The following is an 18818-nucleotide window of genomic DNA, read 5'->3' on the forward strand; positions in this document are numbered from 1 at the left end:
GCAGCTGTAATGATCTACAGAAATAAGATCAGGTGAGGTTGACTGAGATAACTGGGAAAAATAAGCACGTTTCCAGGTCCATCTGAGGACGAGAGCTGGCCTTTTCTTCCCAACTGCTCCAGCCCTTCTACAAATACATTGCCCCTCTGTGAAAACCTGTCCCAGCTTGTAATGATATAACTATATATAATGGTTCTAAGCATAAGTAAGTAGGAACACGCTCATCTCTGAGAGGAGATGGAAAATCCCAGTCACTTTTGGTCCTTTCAGTAATTATCAAGATTCTAGTCCCCGAGTCCAGGCTAAATCTGGCACTGGTAATTAAATCAGTTCAAATGCCACTGCTGATGTAAACCAATATGCTGCTTTCCCTATTTATATCACCTGCAAACAGGGCCTGGCTAAGGTTTCTTTAGCAATTTCAGTTTGACACAACATTTTTCTTCGCGTCTGTCTCTGAACTGTTGAATGCCATGGAAGAGCCACCCCGCCTTCCACGCTCGGTTGTATTTCGGGGCTGTCAGGAAAGCAGCCCTTGCAAGGCAGGGCTCTTCTGCTAATGCATCCAGGCAGCAGGACCTCCATACCAGTTCAGGAATACTGAATACTGAATCGAAACAGGAGTTTCACATTTGTAAATTAGTTTTCATTTGCATAAACCTTGGGGGATCTTTCAAGATCGGAGCTATTCCTGAGCTGCAGCTGATACTATTTGTTATTTCTAAATAGAAGTTCCTATGTTAATTTGTTGGCAGATGCTGTTTGATGTGATAATTGTTCTGTGCTAGGTTAGAGTAGTGAAGTACCCCTGGAATCTGCAGAGGGGCTCAAGAGAAAGATGAGGCAATGCCCACCATACTGTGGAGCTTCCCGATGCTGGTCAAAAACAACTTGGTATTTTCATACACAGCGCAGATCAAATTCTGTAGTCTTTACTTCTAAAAAGCTCTGTGTGGGCTCATGTATGTTCATACATACATAGCTGTGCCTGTTAACTGAGACAGGGGAGGTTCAGGGTAGATATTAGGAGGCTGTTTTTCACACAGAGGGTGGTGATGCATTGGAACAGGTTGCCCAAGGAGGCTGTGGATGCCCCATCCCTGGAGGCATTCAAGGCCAGGCTGGATGTGGCTCTGGGCAGCCTGGTCTGGTGGTTGGTGACCCTGCACGTAGCAGGGGGTTGGAACTGGATGATCATTGTGGTTCTTTTCAACCCAGCCCATTCTGTGATTCTATGATTCTGTTCTCGGGTTGATCACTTTGATGAACTTTGAGTTGCCTAGGAAGTTTTGGTAAGCAATGAAAGTCATGTAGACCCAAAACCGTAATGATCCGACAGTGTACTTTCAGTCAAGCAATGAAGAAGATAGTAGATATATTGTAGTAGATATCATCAAGCAATAGTAGCTTCCTTTAATGCAGCAGGCTTGCTATTTGTGGTTGTAAATCAGCTAATGCATCCAAATGATAGGTGTACGCTGACACTGCTGCTTGTAGCATCATCACACTGTTTATCAAGCATGAGAAAGTCATGGTGTCTCTGAAACCGTTGCACACTTTATAAATAGTGTGTATTCTGGGGAGTGTGTTTCTTTTTAAACTGGAAAATCACTTTTAGTAAAAGCACATTTGTAAGGATTGTACTGTAACGCTCCCAGTAGCACTCAGCTTTCTGTTTTGTTGAACTCTTCTAAGCCTTGTGTTTCACATTGTTACCAGCTTCAGGATTTTAAAAAGAAACTGAAGCATCTTTTTCTGCTTTCCTTAACAGAACCAGGATTGCATTTGAAGTAAAACTGCAGAAAACCAGCCGATCAACAGATTTCCGAGTCCCTCAATCAATATGCACCATGTTTAATGTCATGGTAGATGCCAAAGCTCAGTCAACAAAGCTTTGCAGCATGGAAATGGGCCAGGAGGTAAAAATGCAGGTTCTTCTTTTCACAGCTTTTAAAGGCAACGTAATGAAATTTCCTGTCTCCTGTTGTGCTGGGTTCAGAGATGTGTTATCAGTTGTGGATTTAGCCTTCCGTATAGAGGGCGCAGATGAATATGCAGGGCGTTGCTACCAGATAAATCTGATAAATTTATACACTCAGAATCCCAGTCTCTTCGGAATGATTTTTTTGAAAGGACTGTGGTGGGCATAAGGTACCTCTGAAGCTTGCTTAATGTGAGACGACCATATGTATTAAATGATTAACCCCATTTTGGAGTCAGGTATCAGCAACAGACTTCTGTGTATGGCTGTTTTCTGGACACAAACACACGGAAAACAACAGTGCCAAGTCATTGCTGAGACTCTTGAATGGAAAAAGAAATAAGAACTTACTTAAGTAGACTGAAATTCCATTGGTTGTAACTTTCTTGAATACAGGCTGTAACCAGCAAGATCCTGGATTTCTATTTTTTTTCATGACTGGTTGTTAATGGGGACGTTTTGGAGATCAAACTAATTCCAATAGCTTGAATGCAAGCTCCTTGCATTCATAAAATCTCCAGGTGAAGTTTTTGCATGGCACAACTGCCTCTTTATTATAGCATGACCAGGACTTAATCTGCATCTTCCCCTGCTCACATGTAATGCTCAGTAATTACAGATCTGCCTGAGCTGCTGCAGGAGGTGTTGGGCATGGCAGCACTGAACCTGTGGCAAGCAGCACTTGCAGGGGTAAGAGGTTTTAACAGCAGAATTAAGAGACCTGCAAAGCAGATGTAAATTAGCAGTGCATAAGTTGCCATGTAGGGCTGCAGGATGGTGTACACTCTCCCTTTTTCTTTTCTTCCTTTTAATGTGTGTTTCTACACCCCATCAGTTTGCTTTTCATTTTGGCTACCGCTACCTCCCCTTCCTGAAGCTGCAGGTTGAGGTGCTTCTACAAGGCAGGGATCATGGTTAAGGAACAGAGCTCTGCTTTTGGGCAAAGGGGCAAAATGCTTCCACTGCTCTCCCAGTCTCAGTGGTAACAATGGAACAGATGTTTTAGGGTCTTTATCGGGATGACATTTTGGCGTGGAACAGCCTTCTGGTTTTTCCTTGTTAGTACTGTACATGGGCAGGCAGACTTGGTGCACTTTATGCCCTCATTCTGGGGCTTCCTCCCACTCCATGGCCTTTCTCCGAAGCTCACCTTCAATTCCGCTCACTTTATCAGATACTTGAATGCATTTTGAGAGCATTACCCTGTGAAACAAACACCCATCATTTCATTTCCATTTCCTTGTCTCTAAAGGCAGCTGTTAAAACATTTGGTAAACATACTTTACCATCTTAAATATTTATTTTTCCTCTGAATTTTTAATACATCTAAGGGGATAAATGTATGTATTAAATGTTTCTCAGTTGGTCTAGTATGTTTCTATTTAATATCTAAGGTCAGATGGTCCTTAGAGAAATACAACGTACACACAATCTGTTACATGACAAGGCAAGATACTCATCACATAAAGTCAAGTTGAATCATTGTAGTGCACTGATTACGGATTGTAATAATAGAGCTAATAGAAAGCCTCAGTGAACTCCGCCAGCAGCAGTGGCTGAGCTGAGCAAAGCAAACCAGTTGGGTGATCTTTAACCTCAGGTGTTTTCCTAGGTAATGCAGAGGGAGCTGTTAGGAAGGCTGGTTTAGGAGCCAGCTATCTCTGAACACTGTTCTGGGTGTCACTTATCAGTTGCCAGCACAGGGGCTGATCCAGATTTTGCGTCCTAATGGGAAGGTGTGGTCCAACCCCTTTGGACACTGCCTCTGGATTTGCCTAGGGCCCACTCCAGCTCTCAGAGCTGCATTTCTGTTCCATCAGTGCTCTTATTTGCTTTTTTAAGCATCCTTTTCTGGGGATGGAGAGGTGCAGGCTGGTGCCATCACATTTCATCTGACCACCTTGGTGCTGAGCCCTTCTTCCACCAGCCATCTCCCACACCTCCTTCATTTCTCCTCCATCCCCAGAGCCCTGGCAGCCCTCCAGCTGTTCTTGTTCTTTTCTTTCTCTCCTGCTCACCTTCCCAATCTGACCACCTGCAGTTTCCTTCTTGAGAAGTCAGCCAAAGGTCTTCCACACACACACAAAATACAGTTCCAGAAAGAAAACATGGTGAGGAAGATAAGCCCAATATACACTAAGCTCCTTTAGCATCTTCCTTAGCAAGTCCTGACCTTGTGTGTTGAGGACATCAGCAGCTCTCACCCATATCCAGCTCTTACCAGTCCCTCTCAGCCTACAGCCAGGTCTCCAGCTGTGTCAGCTGTGCCAGGTCCATCTTCAAGCTGATAGGGCCTAACTGCATTAAATACTTGAATCATAGGCAACTGGGACTGCTACAAGGGACTCGTTATATGTCTCGACGTAGAAATGGAATCTCCAAATGCAAACACTGCTTGTTGGTTTCTGTTTAGGTGGGAGCAGCCTGCCCTGCCCCAGTGGGCATGTAGGCAGCAATGCAGACCCCTGCCCTGGTGTTGGACAGCCCATAGAGGACTGTCAGCAGATAGTTCATGTCCTGTTGTACTTGCTGCAAACACTACAGGCAGGAATCTCTGACATTGCAGTGGAAGGGTTTGTTCACATTTTGTTTTCCCCACTAACTGTTTCTGTTGCTGTGCATGACGCTGTTATCATAACCACATCTAAAAGGTCCTTTGTTGTTTTTTGTTGATTTGATTTTTATTTGTCATTTATCTTCATATTTTCTTTTTCCTGTCTTTTTGCACTTTTCTCCTTATTTCTGTCCCCAACCATCTGAAAAGTTTGCTAAAGAGTGGGTAAGTGTGTCCGACTTCTTTTCTTCGTTCTAAATTCCCATGTTAATATGTTGTTGTCACAGACAGGAAAAAAAAGGAACAGTAGAGCAGTTCAGACTGCTGACAGACATTGAGACCAGCATCTAGCATTTGTAAAGCCCTCACAGTCTTCGTTCCCAAAGTCTGATTAGTATTTAAAGCAGATTTGTCTCTTTCAATGTGATTTGATGTTAACATTTTAAAACAATATTAATGCCAAGTGGTAATGAATATAGTGACTAGCACCAATGCTTGAAATGTTTGACTGAAAAATCAAATGTTTTGTGTTGGAAAGCAGTCATAATCAGCATTTTCTCAGTCCATTGAAAATAAGAATATACTGTATGTTTTCACTAATTAAATCTTGTATTGGAAACAGGTCTTTTCTAAATTAGTGGAAGACTGTATTTTAGTACCTATTCTAGCCATATTGCAGCTGATTGCAGCAGAGCTCCCAAGCTGAGGAAGGTTTGGCATGTGCAGAATTTGGGCTGCAGACAGACACAGAGCTGCTGCAAGCAGTGGCTGTGGTCACCAGCGCCGAGGTGAGCTGCAGGGCTGCTAATGCACAGAGCTCTGCACTTGGTGCCATCTTTTGCATGAGAAAAAAAAAATGGTCTCCATTTGCTGGGTTTCTTTAAAATCTGTTTAGAGTCACTGAGAACAGCATTTGGACAAGTGCTTTGTTTTAACTTCGTACCTTCTCAACCTGACACATCACACACCTTTGAGTGCTTTGCTGAAGTAGACTGCAGAGCACCACCTCGGTGGTTCAGCCCATTGAAAACTCCCAGTCATGGCAAAGCCTCCCCTCCCTTGTGTGGCTGTGGCTCCTGGAACTGCAGACATGCAGAGGAGGGAAGGGTTGCCCATATTCCACAAACTAATGGTCTCTAATTGTAAATAATCACAGGCCACTGTAGTAGGGCACATGAGAATCAGCTGCATAGTTCTTCAGGCTAATACTGCTGCAATGTTTATCTCAGGAAGAGACTGGTGACCATAAAGCTCTTGCCTATGATCAATGCTAATATTTTCCTCCACCTTTTCTTTTATTTTTCTTTAGCACCAGTACCATTCAAAAATAGATGAACTAATTGAGGAAACTGTCAAAGAAATGATAACACTCCTAGTGGCAAAGGTAACCTTCAGCTTCAGGTGAAGTGATTCGCTGCTAACAATGCTTTTTAATATGTGTTTCCATTAAAATATAACACATTAAGATGTTGAATTGGCTTCTTGTTTTTCACAGGAAAGATCATAAATCTCCCCAGCCTTTCATAGTGACTCTTTGATGATTAGGAACTGCATGAGTTGCATTACACTGTTAGCAGGATTGGCGTACTAGCCCAGAAGTGGTCTTAAATAATGGAATTTCTATCTGTGGGGTACCAGCATCAGCCCATGCAGTTGGGTGGCACAGCTGTGTAGACATTGGGTGTCACTCAGGCTGGTCACCGCCCCTGTGATCACCATAGGGACCCAAGATCACCATATGCTTTCCTAAGAAAGTAATTTAGAGGCAACAGTAGTGGGAAATGCATTCCCAAATGTCAGGTTTCATTGTTTGGAAATTGTGTTTTTTATCAGACTCAGCTCCTCTAGATCGGCTGCCAGCATTTCCCAAGGAGTGTTGTGTAGGTCTGGTGTGCCGTGCTAACACACGGGGTGCTGGGAGGTAGGGAGGAAGATGGCAGGGTGTTTTTTCCTGTAGTTTCAAACTTTCTGAGAACAAGTCATCCCTATTATACAGTGGAGACCTTTAAACATATGCCAGTTGGATTCTTCCACAAGAACAGCCATCTAGCTGCATGCTTGACACTGTGTACTGGAGCAAGGACCACCAGCTTCTTCCCTAGTAGAGGCTGTGCTGGTTGCCACATGCCACACTGTGCCCACATCCCATCCCCACGTCCCATGGCCCCATGTGCGAGGCCACGTTGTCCATCCCTTTGGCAATGCTGAGAGCTCCAGTGGCTTCTCTAAAGCCAAACCTGATTTGTACACCCTTGTTCAATTATTGAAAATAATCACTGTGTTTTTTGTGTTTGTAGTTTGTCACCATTTTGGAAGGAGTCTTGGCCAAACTGTCTAGATACGATGAAGGAACTTTGTTTTCTTCTTTCCTGTCATTTACTGTAAGTACAGACTGTATCTTCCATTCTTTGTTGTTTACTTGTTGTTGTTTTTGAGGGTTTTTTCCTTAATCTCCTGCTCTCCCAGGACAAGGTCAGCTACATAATAATTGTGCCATTCTGTGATACTTGGACTCTTGAAATTTCCCCATGAGCAGACAAACCTTATGTTCAGTACTTGGATGCATAGGTCATCATTTGTAGCATCGTGTAAAGATACGATCAGTTATCATTCAGGTTGGTGGAATTCATTCTGTTGAGGAAGCATATGAAGCTGCACTGTAAATCCAAGTTCCCTAGTTAAAGAAGTTGCTTCATTGCCATCTCATGTGATAGGTTTGTGGCTTTTATTCTTCTATACATAACAGTGAGCATTTTAAGAAACTAAATAAAGGAATTTTAGGGAGTGCCATTTTTCTTTCTAGAAGAGATAGGGGGAAATACCCTACCCATAAGGTTATGGATAAGGAGCCTCTGATATCATGTTTCACCCCAGCACTGCAGATGCAATCCACAGCTCATCACATTGTGTATTTACTAGAAATATACTGGACAAGAATCTAGGCAAAACTGGCCTCAGTATCCTCAAGTATTTAACAATCTGAACTGCATTCCAGAAAGGGTTTGGGACAGCTTTTTAAGGCAAACAGATAGTAGCTGATTTCCAAAGGTCTTCTGAAAGTGCAGGGCTACAGAATTTACAACAGCACTTTTTTTCTCTCATCTGGGCTGATAATGGAGAGTGTGTGGGGTTGCTTGGAAAGTTGCATTGAAATTCCCATATACCCCCAGGTCTATATTGTGAGTCCACCACCTCCCTGGGCAGCCTGTTCCAATGTCTCACCACTCTTTATGAGACTGATTTTTTCTTCATATCCAACTGAAACATCTCGTGGCACAACTGAAGGCCATCACCTCACATTCTGTAGCTACCTGAGAGAAGAGGCTGAACCCCACCTCTCCTTCACTTCCTTTAAGGGAGTTGTAGAGAGCCATAATGTCTCCCCTGGGTCCCAGCAAGGAGCAAGAGACACTGCAGAGGGGCAGGGCAACTGGGCAGGGAACAGCTCTCACTTGGTCCCAGTGTTTGCTGTGTGTGCTGGTTAAGGAGAGGCTGAGGGACAGCCTTGACCTCTTCAGCACTGTGCTTGGGAAGCCTGTGCGGAGCATCTCCACTCCCTGCAACTCTCTGTGTTTAGCTTTTGCAGGGCTAAATACAGAAATTCTCTCTTGTTACAGCATGATTGCACCACCTCCCACGTTTTCCCTGTCTGAACAAATACAACAAAGTGTTATGGTCCAAGCCGCTGAGATCTAGGAAGCATTAGACTCCCACCCCCTTCTCCTGACTTCTTTCAGCGCGTGTTTTCCAGGCTCTCGGCAAGTGGCATGTAACCAGGGGTCTTGTGACAGACAGTTTTATCACCTAGTAGGCTCTCCTCATTTCCAATTCTTGCCTCGAAATTCGAGATAAAATTAATGCATCTGTTGTCCTAATAAATTCTCAGTAGCCACTTCCCCTCACGGAGCACTTTGAGGGGAAAATACCCTTCTAAATTTGGCCAGACTTTTTTTTTTCTTTTTAATTTTATTTCTGTGTGTTGCTACATTCAAGTGCATCTCAGCAGCAGCCCAGGCCCTGGATGGGTGTCTGCATGTGAAGCTCCACTGAGTCACAGGAATGACAGCTGCTAAAATTCCCTTTAATCTGGATGGCCTCCGTAGGCGGAGAATTACACCTACGGTAATTAAAACTAAAGACTGCATATTACCCGAGGGAGACAGAAGTAAAAGATCTTATTTTTGTTCTGCACAAAAATTGTATGGTAAACTGAGACGTTTCATGGCAAAGTCACATCATTTGTGAAAAACGGCAGCCTAGCAAAAATCACACAACATCCGGCAGTTTGGAAATCTCACTGAATGTAGCCAAATCTGAGTTCAAAGAAAAACAAGTAATTATTCTGATTAAAGGGGAGTGGGCAGGAGAAGAAGCTCAGTTTTGTTGTGGGTGGAGGGGGGGGATGGCAGGAAGCTGCCTGAGCTATTCTTGCTGCCTCTTGGCTTGGGGGAAGGAGAGGCGGTGGCACTGGACTGGGCCCAGCAGCGCTTCGATCCAGGTTTCCCCTGGCTGCCCCAGGAAGGAGCAGTGGGGATAAAAGCAGCTCTAGGATGAAGTGCCCAGGCAGCTGCTGGGAGCAGGCATACCTGTGAGTGAGATGAGCATCACCTCTTCTCAGGGAGCCAGTGCTTGGCACAAGTTGTATAGAGTCATAGAATCATTTAGGTTGGAAAAGACCTCTAAGATCAGATAGTTCAACCATCAACCCATCACTGCCGTGTCCACTAAACCATATCCCTCGTGCCACTTGAAAACCACCAGCTCCCTGTTTTGCCACTTGCTTGGCAACACATGGCTGGGACTTTACCCCATGCCCCTCCAGCCCTCTCTGCCCCCAGGAGCCAGCACTGGGGATGGCCCCATAGCCCCTCCTGCCCTCCCTGCACCTGCTGCCCAGGCACTGCGAGTGCTTGCAGCGTTCACCTCAGTAATTACCACCAGTCTGGTCTTTTGTATCGCCTCATTGTGCTTAATTATGCACCCCCCACACACACCATATGAGTACTTCCACCCACTCTCACATTCTGTCTCACACATACATTCATTCTCTCATTCGGGACACATAATTTATTCATCCCAAGATGCAACTGTGTGCGTGTTATATTTAGGCTGTTTTAATGGTAGCTTTAGAAATATTTAAAAGCAGGTGAGCTTTTACACCCAAACAAAGATGGCCGGCAACGCTTACCCTAATTAAAAGCAGAAGTGTTGTGGAAAATCCCAGCTAGACACTTTCTAGACACGGTGCCTTATGCTGCAGTGGTGAAAGGGTCTCTCTGGCCAGCTGGGAGCTGCTCAGTTGGAAAAGTTGGACCCGACCTTTGGGGACACCCTGCCACGTGTGCCAGGCAACAGGCAACCGCATTTGGGGTCTGAAAGGCTCACAAGGACACCTCAGAGTGCAGGGTCCTCCCTGCAGTACCCTCCAGAAAATAGCATCTTTAAAAAGGGGAGAAAAAAGGTCATCAGGTATCCTCATGCTGCTGACAATGATCAGGAGGCTGAGAGGCTTTAGGGTGCTGTTCTGGTGCCAGAGCACCCCAGTTGCAAGGTGGGATGCATGAGGGCACAGTGCTTGTGTTGGAGCCCATGGCTGTGCCATCCTGCAAAAGAGATGTGGTGCTCATTGGGGCCACCCCTGCACCCTTAGGCACAGCTCCCATGGGGACAGTCATAGTGATACATGGCGCTGAGTGTGGAACAAGGCCACCCCAGGGCAGTAACAGTGTGTTCTGGTGAACCCCATCTTCTGCTGCTCGCTTAAGGAGGGAGAAGCACAGTGCCCACACTCATCTGTTGCTATTAGAGCCTGTAGAGCAGGGAAGGTGCATGCCCCAAACAGTGACAAAAACACCACTCTTCCCTGTTATTTTAGGTGGGAAACATAATTTTTGTCATCCTTTTCCCCCTGCTCAGCACTGCATCATGTTGCAGCAGTTCAAAGGAAAAGCCTGAAAGCGTACCAATAGTGACTCTGTTCTTGTTCCTTTTACAGGTGAAGGCTGCTTCCAAATACGTGGATGTACCCGTAAGCACAATTTAAACAACTTGTATAGTAATTTGCTTTGTGCTTTGTTTTATGGCGTGTGTAGCAATCCATGTGGCACATTAACAGCCAGGGTTGAACCATTGGCCCTCACACTTCTAACATTTGAACTGGAAAGAATGTCTCCACTTACCCTCTTACAGAGACCTGTGAGGCTCTTTAGGCGCTCCTTTGCAGGTGGTGTCCAAAAGGTACCACCATTATGCAATTGGCTTGAATCACATTAATAATTAAAAAAAGAAAAAGAAAATAGTAGAAAATATAAACTGGAGCAGTGCATTCTGTTAATTCTTCATTTGGACTTGTGCAAATACAGAACAATTTCCAAACAAAAAGGTCCAGACATGTTAGAACTGAGCCAACACATGTCTAACACATTAGCTAATCTATTTTATTTGTATTCTTCTAATGGTTGGTTTATTTCTCTCTATTAGAAAAGGAAATGACTCTATTATTAATTTTGGGAAATGGTGGTGATCTAACAACATGTGTTTGGGAAATTGTTAATGAAAATCATTTATTACTTTTTTTTTCTGTGATTGGTATAGAAAAATTCTGTATCATCAGCTCTGATTAGACTTTGATTCGTAAGGCAAAGAGACCTTGGTGTTCTTGGAGCACTTAACTTGCCAGAAACAAACATTGAATTGGAGTTGAAGTAACATTTGTGAATGTTGGATGGAATAGGGAGTTACTGGTATGTTATAGGCAGAGGGGTGATTACAAATGAAGATCAGTCCTTAATAGAGCACATAAATCCTGCTTCGGTCCGTCTGGTTGGCACATGTCAGGAGTGATTCGGTTGAGTTTGGTGACCTGCACGTGTAGTGGGCAGGGGTCTCGTGTGGATGCAGTTGGGCTGCATTTCTCATATGACAAGGTGACAAATCTATTTTGCATCTTGGGCTGCATCTTTTGAGCTCTCTCTCCCAAGATAGATAGTCTTTTCCAGTGAAGTGACTGCACCTTTAGTCCAGCATGGAGAAGACAAGCTCTGGAACACCAAGAGCTCTTGTTTGCTTTGAGATGTCCCAGCACAGACATCTGCATCTTGTTCTCTTTGAGCAGTAGAAACAAGTTACTGTGAGCATTGGAGGGAGGGACCCAGAATATGTTGTTCATATCCTAGCAAATGTGGAGATCCTTTATTTGACACTCCTTGTCACTCAGGCGCATTTTAATATTAGTCACCACGAGTCTGAGCATAGAACTGTTCCCCTGGGGCACCCAACATAGGAGATGATGTCAAGTCCATGTGGTCTCTCCCACACCGACGGCGGTTCTCTCCCACTTGCTCACTCGAATGTTTACACTGGTTCTGACAAAATCAGCAGCCAGCCCCACACAACTCCCACCCCATTGCCAGCCAGCACCGCCATGCTGCTTCAGGTCCCTGTTGTAGGGGAAAGAGGGGAAACGGCGTGGTTGAACAGATACCTTCCAGTTAAATCTAGCTTGGCAGGCACTGCTGCTATTGCTGGACACAAGGCAATGCCTTCAGTGCCACCTTCCACGATCAGCCCGCTGAAAATTGCTTGAAAGTGTAACACTTGACTACTGCCACATTTGTTTGTCCTCATTGTTTTTCAAATTAATACCTTGTCATTGTTTCAGTAGGTGTTAAGAAATGTTACCAGCTTCCCAAGGGCCCAGCGCTGGCCCTTCGCTTGATAATTGTTTGCTTTGTATTGAAAAACTCCCTTCCTACTGCTTTCCAAACTGTCCTCATTTTCACCCTGGAAATTACACAGATGTGTTAACTAACTTCAATTTGCAGCGGCTGACAATCGTATCTTGCAGAGAAATGATACTCTGTGATCTGAGGTAAATCACAGTAATGGCAACTAATGACACTACTTATTAACAAACTTACAGTGTGCCATGGAAATTTAAGATTTTGTGGCAGCTCTTGTAATGAGTCGTGTTACAGCATTTTAATGGCTTTCCTTTGAGGTAAGTTGGATTTCAATCTATCAAGCGATGTGAACTCAGGATTATTGTTTCTTAAAGTATTTTCCCCACCACTGGCCTCAGTTCCCATTTTCCTTAGGGAAATGCTCTTATCCCTGTCTGGTGTCATTGCACGGCTCTGTGCTGGCATGGGCACGCTGTCCCCATCCCCATCACAGCAGGTAAGGAAGGGGTGAATTGCACGAGGACGGCAGGAGAGAGACAGAGGAAGAGAGGCAGTGCTGAGGGTACGTGGAGGAGCGGCTCCTGTGCTGTATTCATGGTTTTCTCTCTCTCTCTTCTCTCCCCATGCAGAAGCCGGGGATGGATGTTGCTGATGCCTATGTGACATTTGTCCGCCACTCTCAGGATGTCCTGCGTGATAAGGTCAATGAGGAGATGTATATAGAAAGGTTATTTGATGTAAGTAAATGCCTTCTCCTCCTTGGACACCAAGCAGGAGAGACCCAAAATGTGACAAAATAAGACAGGAGGATAAGTCACATTTTGAGAAAATTTATTGGTTATAGCTTTAAAAAATAAATAAATCCTTCCTTTCTTTCTGACTAAGGCTCATATCTGCTCTCTGCCTGCTTTAAATCTCTACTCTAATGTACTGTGTCTTGGTCTGTCTGTGCCTGGATTTCAAGGGAACAGCATCTTCTAAGAGAGCCCTGACTATATTTAAGCTTGTGGAAAATCTCTCTGTAACGGCACATTTCGGTCATTGTTCTCAGTGTGAAAATTGGAGCTCATTTGCTGAGGGCCATCTATATCTCCTGTGCACAACTCACAGTGTCTGTCACTGACGAGCTCTCCAAAACTGGCAGCAAATCGTGTGTACCAGATTTTCATTTATAAGGGTAACCAGCACACTGCTGGTTTGGAGTGGACATTGCGAAGCTCCATTATATGGTGCCTGACACAGAGATCAGGTTCAGACATAGTTTCTGTGGTCTCAGCAGCATAGCAGGAGGCTGACCCAGATGTTTGGGATTTTCTCTTATTGCACGGGATAAATGCATTGGCCTGTGAGAGAACAGTGACCTGTGGTGCTCATTTGTTTTGGGTTTGGATGCATGTTAACCAATGTATGTTTCTGCTGCTACTGTTGTGTTACAGCCTTTCTGTCCTCCTAGCTGTTCTATAGCAAAGGTTTTCTGCTAATGGCCAGCCTGTAGCATTAGTGTCTCAGTCTCCTCTAGGGTATTTGTCCATACAGCGATTTCTGTTTGAAGCAGCTTCTGTTCCCCTCTCCTCCCTCCCCTCTCTCAGCAGTGCCATCTCCAGCTCCCAGCTCTGGCACTGTAACAATCTGACTTGCTTTCTCTACTCGCTCGTTTGCTTCCTCAATGTGTAGGGAAAGCTGCTTTCCTTCCAGCCAACCTCCTCCTTTACTCGATTTCTCTCTTTCTGCGCATTTTCTTTCCCTTGGAAACCTCTTCCTCCTTCTTAATTCCCCCTCTTTCTTTCCCCTGTGCCCTCCCGGATTAAAATGGAACTTATCTCTCATGTCAAATGTTTTATCACATTATATCAAGTGGCATGAATTAGAGTCAAATAATCTTACTGTGTACATCTACTAGCATGACCCATATCCACTGAGAACGCCTCATTCATGCACGGAGCACACCGCTGCTGCCGGCCCCGCGCAGAGCACAGCCCATCGAGCAGGCACGGGGAGGATAAAAAACAAGCCACAAAAACAAAAGCCTGTCGCTTCCATCTGCAGCAGGCCTTGCGAGTGCACTGCTCGCTTGTGGGGAAATGCATTCCACGAGCAGTTAGATTTCCAGAGCTCATCTGGACTGTTCTTTTCAATGCCCACACTGCCTTTTCCCTCATCGTTTCCCTATGATTCACAGTTGGTGTGTTTATACCCTTTGGGCCATTATTTCCAATTTTCCAAAAGCTGTAATTAGCACAAATATTGATTTCAGTTTGATCCGTTCGTACTTAGTTTTACCAAGCCGCGTTTTAAACAAATTAACAGTGACAACAACTAAAAAGAGCAGCTACCTTGGTGGAAAGCAAGAAGTGCAGAATCTTTCCTTCCTTCTCTTCTTCCCACGAGTCTCCCTGCTCCCTTTGGAGGGTGGTAACCTCAAGGTGGGACACCCACGCGATGTGCTTTGGGCTGAGGTTGGCACGGAGGGAAGGGACAGAGCTAGTAAGGAGCCCAGCAGAAACAAAGGGTCCTCAGGTTCTGCTGGTCCTGTTTCCCAAAGCAGTGGTAGGTGTGAGCTGTCTTTTTTCTTAAGATAGAGGGATAGCCACAAATGGTCTTTGTGGTGCTGAATTGGACTTGGGCCGGGTTTTGTTCTTGCTCCCTCCGATGCAGTTGTGGAGCAATGCTTGGTGTGGGGGTTCCTCTGAGCAGTGAGATTATTAGCACTTTGGAAGCTGTCTCCTCAGTGAGCTCAGTGCTTGCACCAACCAGGTGAGCCCTACTTTGGGCTCCCAGGCAACAGTGAGGTGCCAGTGGTGGGTAGACCCCTCTGACTGCAGTATAGGGCTCAGTTGCTTGTCTGTGCCATTAAAGAAAAGACCTATGTCTTTTGGGTGGGTTTTTTTTGGCTTTGAGCAGTGGAAGAGCAGCATTGCATGGTGTGAGGTTGACTCCTGCACACTCAGTGGGGTTTGCAACCCTGTGTTGTTCCCAGTTGCCCCATCTCCTTGCAGCTCTGCCCAGTGTTTCCATTCATTTTCCTCTTTGTTTTCTCCCCTTAGCAGAGGCTGCAGGGTGCCATCTCCCACCACAAGCTGAGTTTATTCATGGCTTTGGGCATTTTATACTATTTCTTAGCTCCAAAGCCAGCTCTCCCTTCACCACTCCTTCTGTACTGCAGTATGGGACTGTACTGTTTGGGGGATATTGATGTTGGTGTTTGTGGGAGATTATTGCAATATTTCTGTGTGGTCTGTGCAGTAATCCTCTTCATTCTGCAAATTAGTCAGGGTTGGGTGGTGTGTTTTTTTTTCCCCCAAAATAGAGTCATCGTCTTAATTTTAAAAAATCTGTATTCTTGGGATCATTGAACGAACAGATTGATCGTGGAGTTCTGCTGGTAATCAAAACCTAACTAGCTTTTTGGCAGTGCTGTTTACTGCAGAGTAACATGACTTATTTACTTGGCCTGGCTCACTAATTTGATAACATTTAAAGCTAAAACACAGTAATAAGGCCCCGTTGGTACAGAGCACTGGTAGCTGAGGAGTTTAAGAATAGAACTGTGGCATGCAGCCCTTCCACGAGGTTCTGGGTGCTTTGGGACTGAGCCGCTGCGATGCTTTGTAGCAGCACAGGGGGATCTCAAACTCTGTTTGGTGCTGATGGAGCACCAAAACCACATCCTTTTTTCCAGAGAGATGGGGATGAAGCTGCAGAATGGGGGCATTTAAGGGTGATTTGGATTCTTCGACCAGTCACAGAATTCAGCTCCCCTTTGGCTCTGGGCACTCATGTTCTGTAGGACTGGAGTTCATGCACCCATGGTTTTCTCTGAAGGCAGCTGGAGCTGTGCTTGCAAGGGCTGTGCTGCAGTGGAAGTTGCTTATACGCATGCATGTCTGTGCGCCCTTAGGTGCACACAACACAGATTTCAACCCGCCAGAGCGTAAGTGACGCAGAGGGTGAATGGCTGAAAAGTAGACAGTGTGGGTGCCAACCTCATCAGTTGGTACACACAGCTGTGACACAGAGCAGGAGCACTCCCTGCCCGGCCGCGGGTGAGCATCACATAGACAAAAGGCTCCGAGTGCCGGCGAGCCGCCCGCCATCCTCCACTTCCAGCATCCCGCCGCAGTCTCTGAATAGCGCAGATGGCATTTTTCTCTCTGATGATTAATGCAATATCTTACCAAAAAAAAAAAAAAACAACAAACCCCACCAACAAAAACATGCTTTTGATATGAGAGATCAAAACACCCAGAGAAGCTCCTCTAAGATTGCAAGGACCTAAAAAAAAAAATTAATTTATTTTTTTCCTCCTTGTACTTCTTGAAGACACCAGCCTGAGTAGAAGATAAGGATTAAGGCAGATATGCTTAGCGTCGCTTCATCTGCTTAAATCTAGCAGTCCCTGAGATCAGTGATTAAAAAGCCATCTCTGACTTTGATGAAATCCACTGCCATGGTAATTCTGTGCCTCTGATAGCTTTCTTATGGGTCCCACGTCTGCCTAAACCGGACATGGAAAACATTTCACTGGAGATGATACATGGATTATATGGGTCAATTATACACTTAATCTGCCTTCTGGGGATTAAGTGTGCATGGATTGACCCCGCATATTTGGCTTGTCCTTGGCAGTTATCAGATCAGGAAGGTTGCCTTTACCAAAAAGTCTGGTAAGCACTTAATCACGTAGTGATACTGTGCGGGAGGCGGCAGCGCTGCCCTGTGCAGAGGCACTTCTACCACTTCACTGTCACCGTGTTCTGCTTGCTGGAAGGTCTGTGGCACCAGACAGAGCATTTCCCTTGAAACATGAGTATGAGCCTCCCTCTGCATCAGCAGGGTCTGGGCCTTGCTCAGCCCTCTGCCCAGCACAGCGTAGAAGGGACAGTCACCAGAGTCCTCTGCAGCAACAAAGGAGGGACCAGGCAGGGCCAGCAGGGGAGCAGCCTCAGGCTTAGGCCAGGGTCCATCCCCAGGGCTTAGGCAGGAGCAGAGCTTTGCTCTTTGGTTCCGCAGGCAGCAGTGCTGTCCTGGTGTCACATCTTCTGGGGAAGAACACTTGCTTTCCCAGCCAAGAGTGCAGCAGTAGCACCAGGCTGACGCCACAGCTCAGGACTGTCTGCTGGGAGCTGGCTGCTGAGTGCCAGGGGTGGTGAACAGGAAGGATGCAGGGAACTGTGCGAGTCTTCCTAAAATCAGAGCTCTGGACTTCAGCAGTTCCTTCTTGGATGCTGGCAGCTCCTTCGAGCAGCGCTTGCAGGACCGTGGCATTTCTTCCCAGTCAGCCTTACGCAGTGCAACCAAATGCCAGAACAGAGCCCTCCTCACCCCCCCGTTTCCCTCCCCATCTCTCACCCAGCAGTCAGGCCATGAGTCAGTGCCGCTACTCGCAGTGCGTTAAATTACTCATAGGAGTTTGGGTTGCGGGATCAGGGAAGAACGGATGCAGGGCTCAGCTCTCATCCCATCTCTGCCTGCAGCTGCACGCAGTGTGTTCCCCAGGACAGACAGCATCCCGCTCTCTCCCACACAGCAAGACTGCTCATTAGGGCACAGACTCTCTCCCACTCCTGTCCTGATATGGCCCCCACTGAGCTGTTTCTTCTGCATTGCTTTTTGCCTGTCTTTTTTTCCCCCAAGGACGAGTTGTGCCATGAAGGTGATTGGGCATCTCTACCCCCAGGAGTGCTTTTTGTCCCCTGTGGATCTGCAGAGCCTTGGACCCATACCTGCACCTCTGGGAGTGAAAGGGACAAAATGGTGATGCCCATTATCCATGTGGATGGATAATGGATGGGCCCTTTCCTTCAGGAGCCCTTTTCATCCCATGCACCTGGATGAGAGGAGCTGATTCCTGTCCCATCCCATTCCCACCCCTGAGCTGTATGGGCACGTGCAGAGAGCGGCCTTGCATCTGCTTGCACCGACAGCCCTTGTCCTCCCATGGAGTGTTCATTTAAGTAGGCTATGTTTAATTTATTTTAGGGAGACTCTTAATAAAATAAGTCCTAGATCTGTCACTGGATTTTACATGCTCATAAGGGTTTTTTTTCCTCCTAAATGTCTTTATCAGAACAGCTTTTCATGTTCCAGTAGACATTTGGTTGAAGACAGTTAATTTGATTTCTTTTCCAGAGGAGATTTTCCATTAATCATTCTAAGCAGGCAGCCTGATTGCTCTGTTGCTCCAAGGTCAGTGCTGCCCTGATCTGTGCGGCACTTTGAGGGCAGCATTTGTTTCAGGGTGTGGGATTGTGTGCTCCCCCATAGCAGTGAGTGGCCCTAACAGGAATAGGGCAAGAGGTGCATGAAAGACAAGGAGCCCAGAGCTGCCAGGGAGACTGTGTAGGCTGCAGTGGACTCAGCTTCATTTCCCCACAGCCCATTTTGGGATGGTTTCCAATTCAATCTAATATCAAGTGTAATTAAAACATTCCTTAGCATGCATTGCTGGGCTGCACCTCATCGATCAGCCTTGCATCAGGATTGCATTGCGTCAGTGAGGCGCTGCGATCGGGACAGGAAAAAAGCAGTGCACTGTGTGGATACGGCGTTATACCCAGCTTCCGTATATAGGAGCTCAGATTTTAGCATGTCAACTTCATTT

The 18818-nt window shown here is 45.8% G+C and overlaps 1 protein-coding gene across 26 annotated transcripts in view; it reads left to right on the forward strand.

Annotated features, from left to right (window-relative positions):
- Positions 1 to 18818, forward strand: part of CADPS (calcium dependent secretion activator) — a 169058-nt gene that overhangs the window by 139685 nt on the left and 10555 nt on the right. For 13 of the 26 annotated variants that reach the window (XM_085516303.1, XM_085516310.1, XM_085516313.1 and 10 more), the window contains 5 exons: positions 1772 to 1919; positions 5845 to 5919; positions 6833 to 6916; positions 10531 to 10563; positions 12847 to 12954. In XM_085516303.1, the coding sequence (XP_085372429.1) occupies positions 1772 to 1919; positions 5845 to 5919; positions 6833 to 6916; positions 10531 to 10563; positions 12847 to 12954 (448 nt within the window). Of the gene's footprint in view, positions 1 to 1771; positions 1920 to 4745; positions 4761 to 5844; positions 5920 to 6832; positions 6917 to 10530; positions 10564 to 12846; positions 12955 to 18818 lie in introns of those variants that run through there. The other 13 variants (XM_085516302.1, XM_085516309.1, XM_085516304.1 and 10 more) reach the window with 2 other exon arrangements.

The sequence above is a fragment of the Coturnix japonica genome, chromosome 15 (assembly GCF_054131305.1).
Source record: "Coturnix japonica strain WE chromosome 15, WE-NBRP24, whole genome shotgun sequence".
NCBI lineage: Eukaryota > Metazoa > Chordata > Aves > Galliformes > Phasianidae > Coturnix > Coturnix japonica.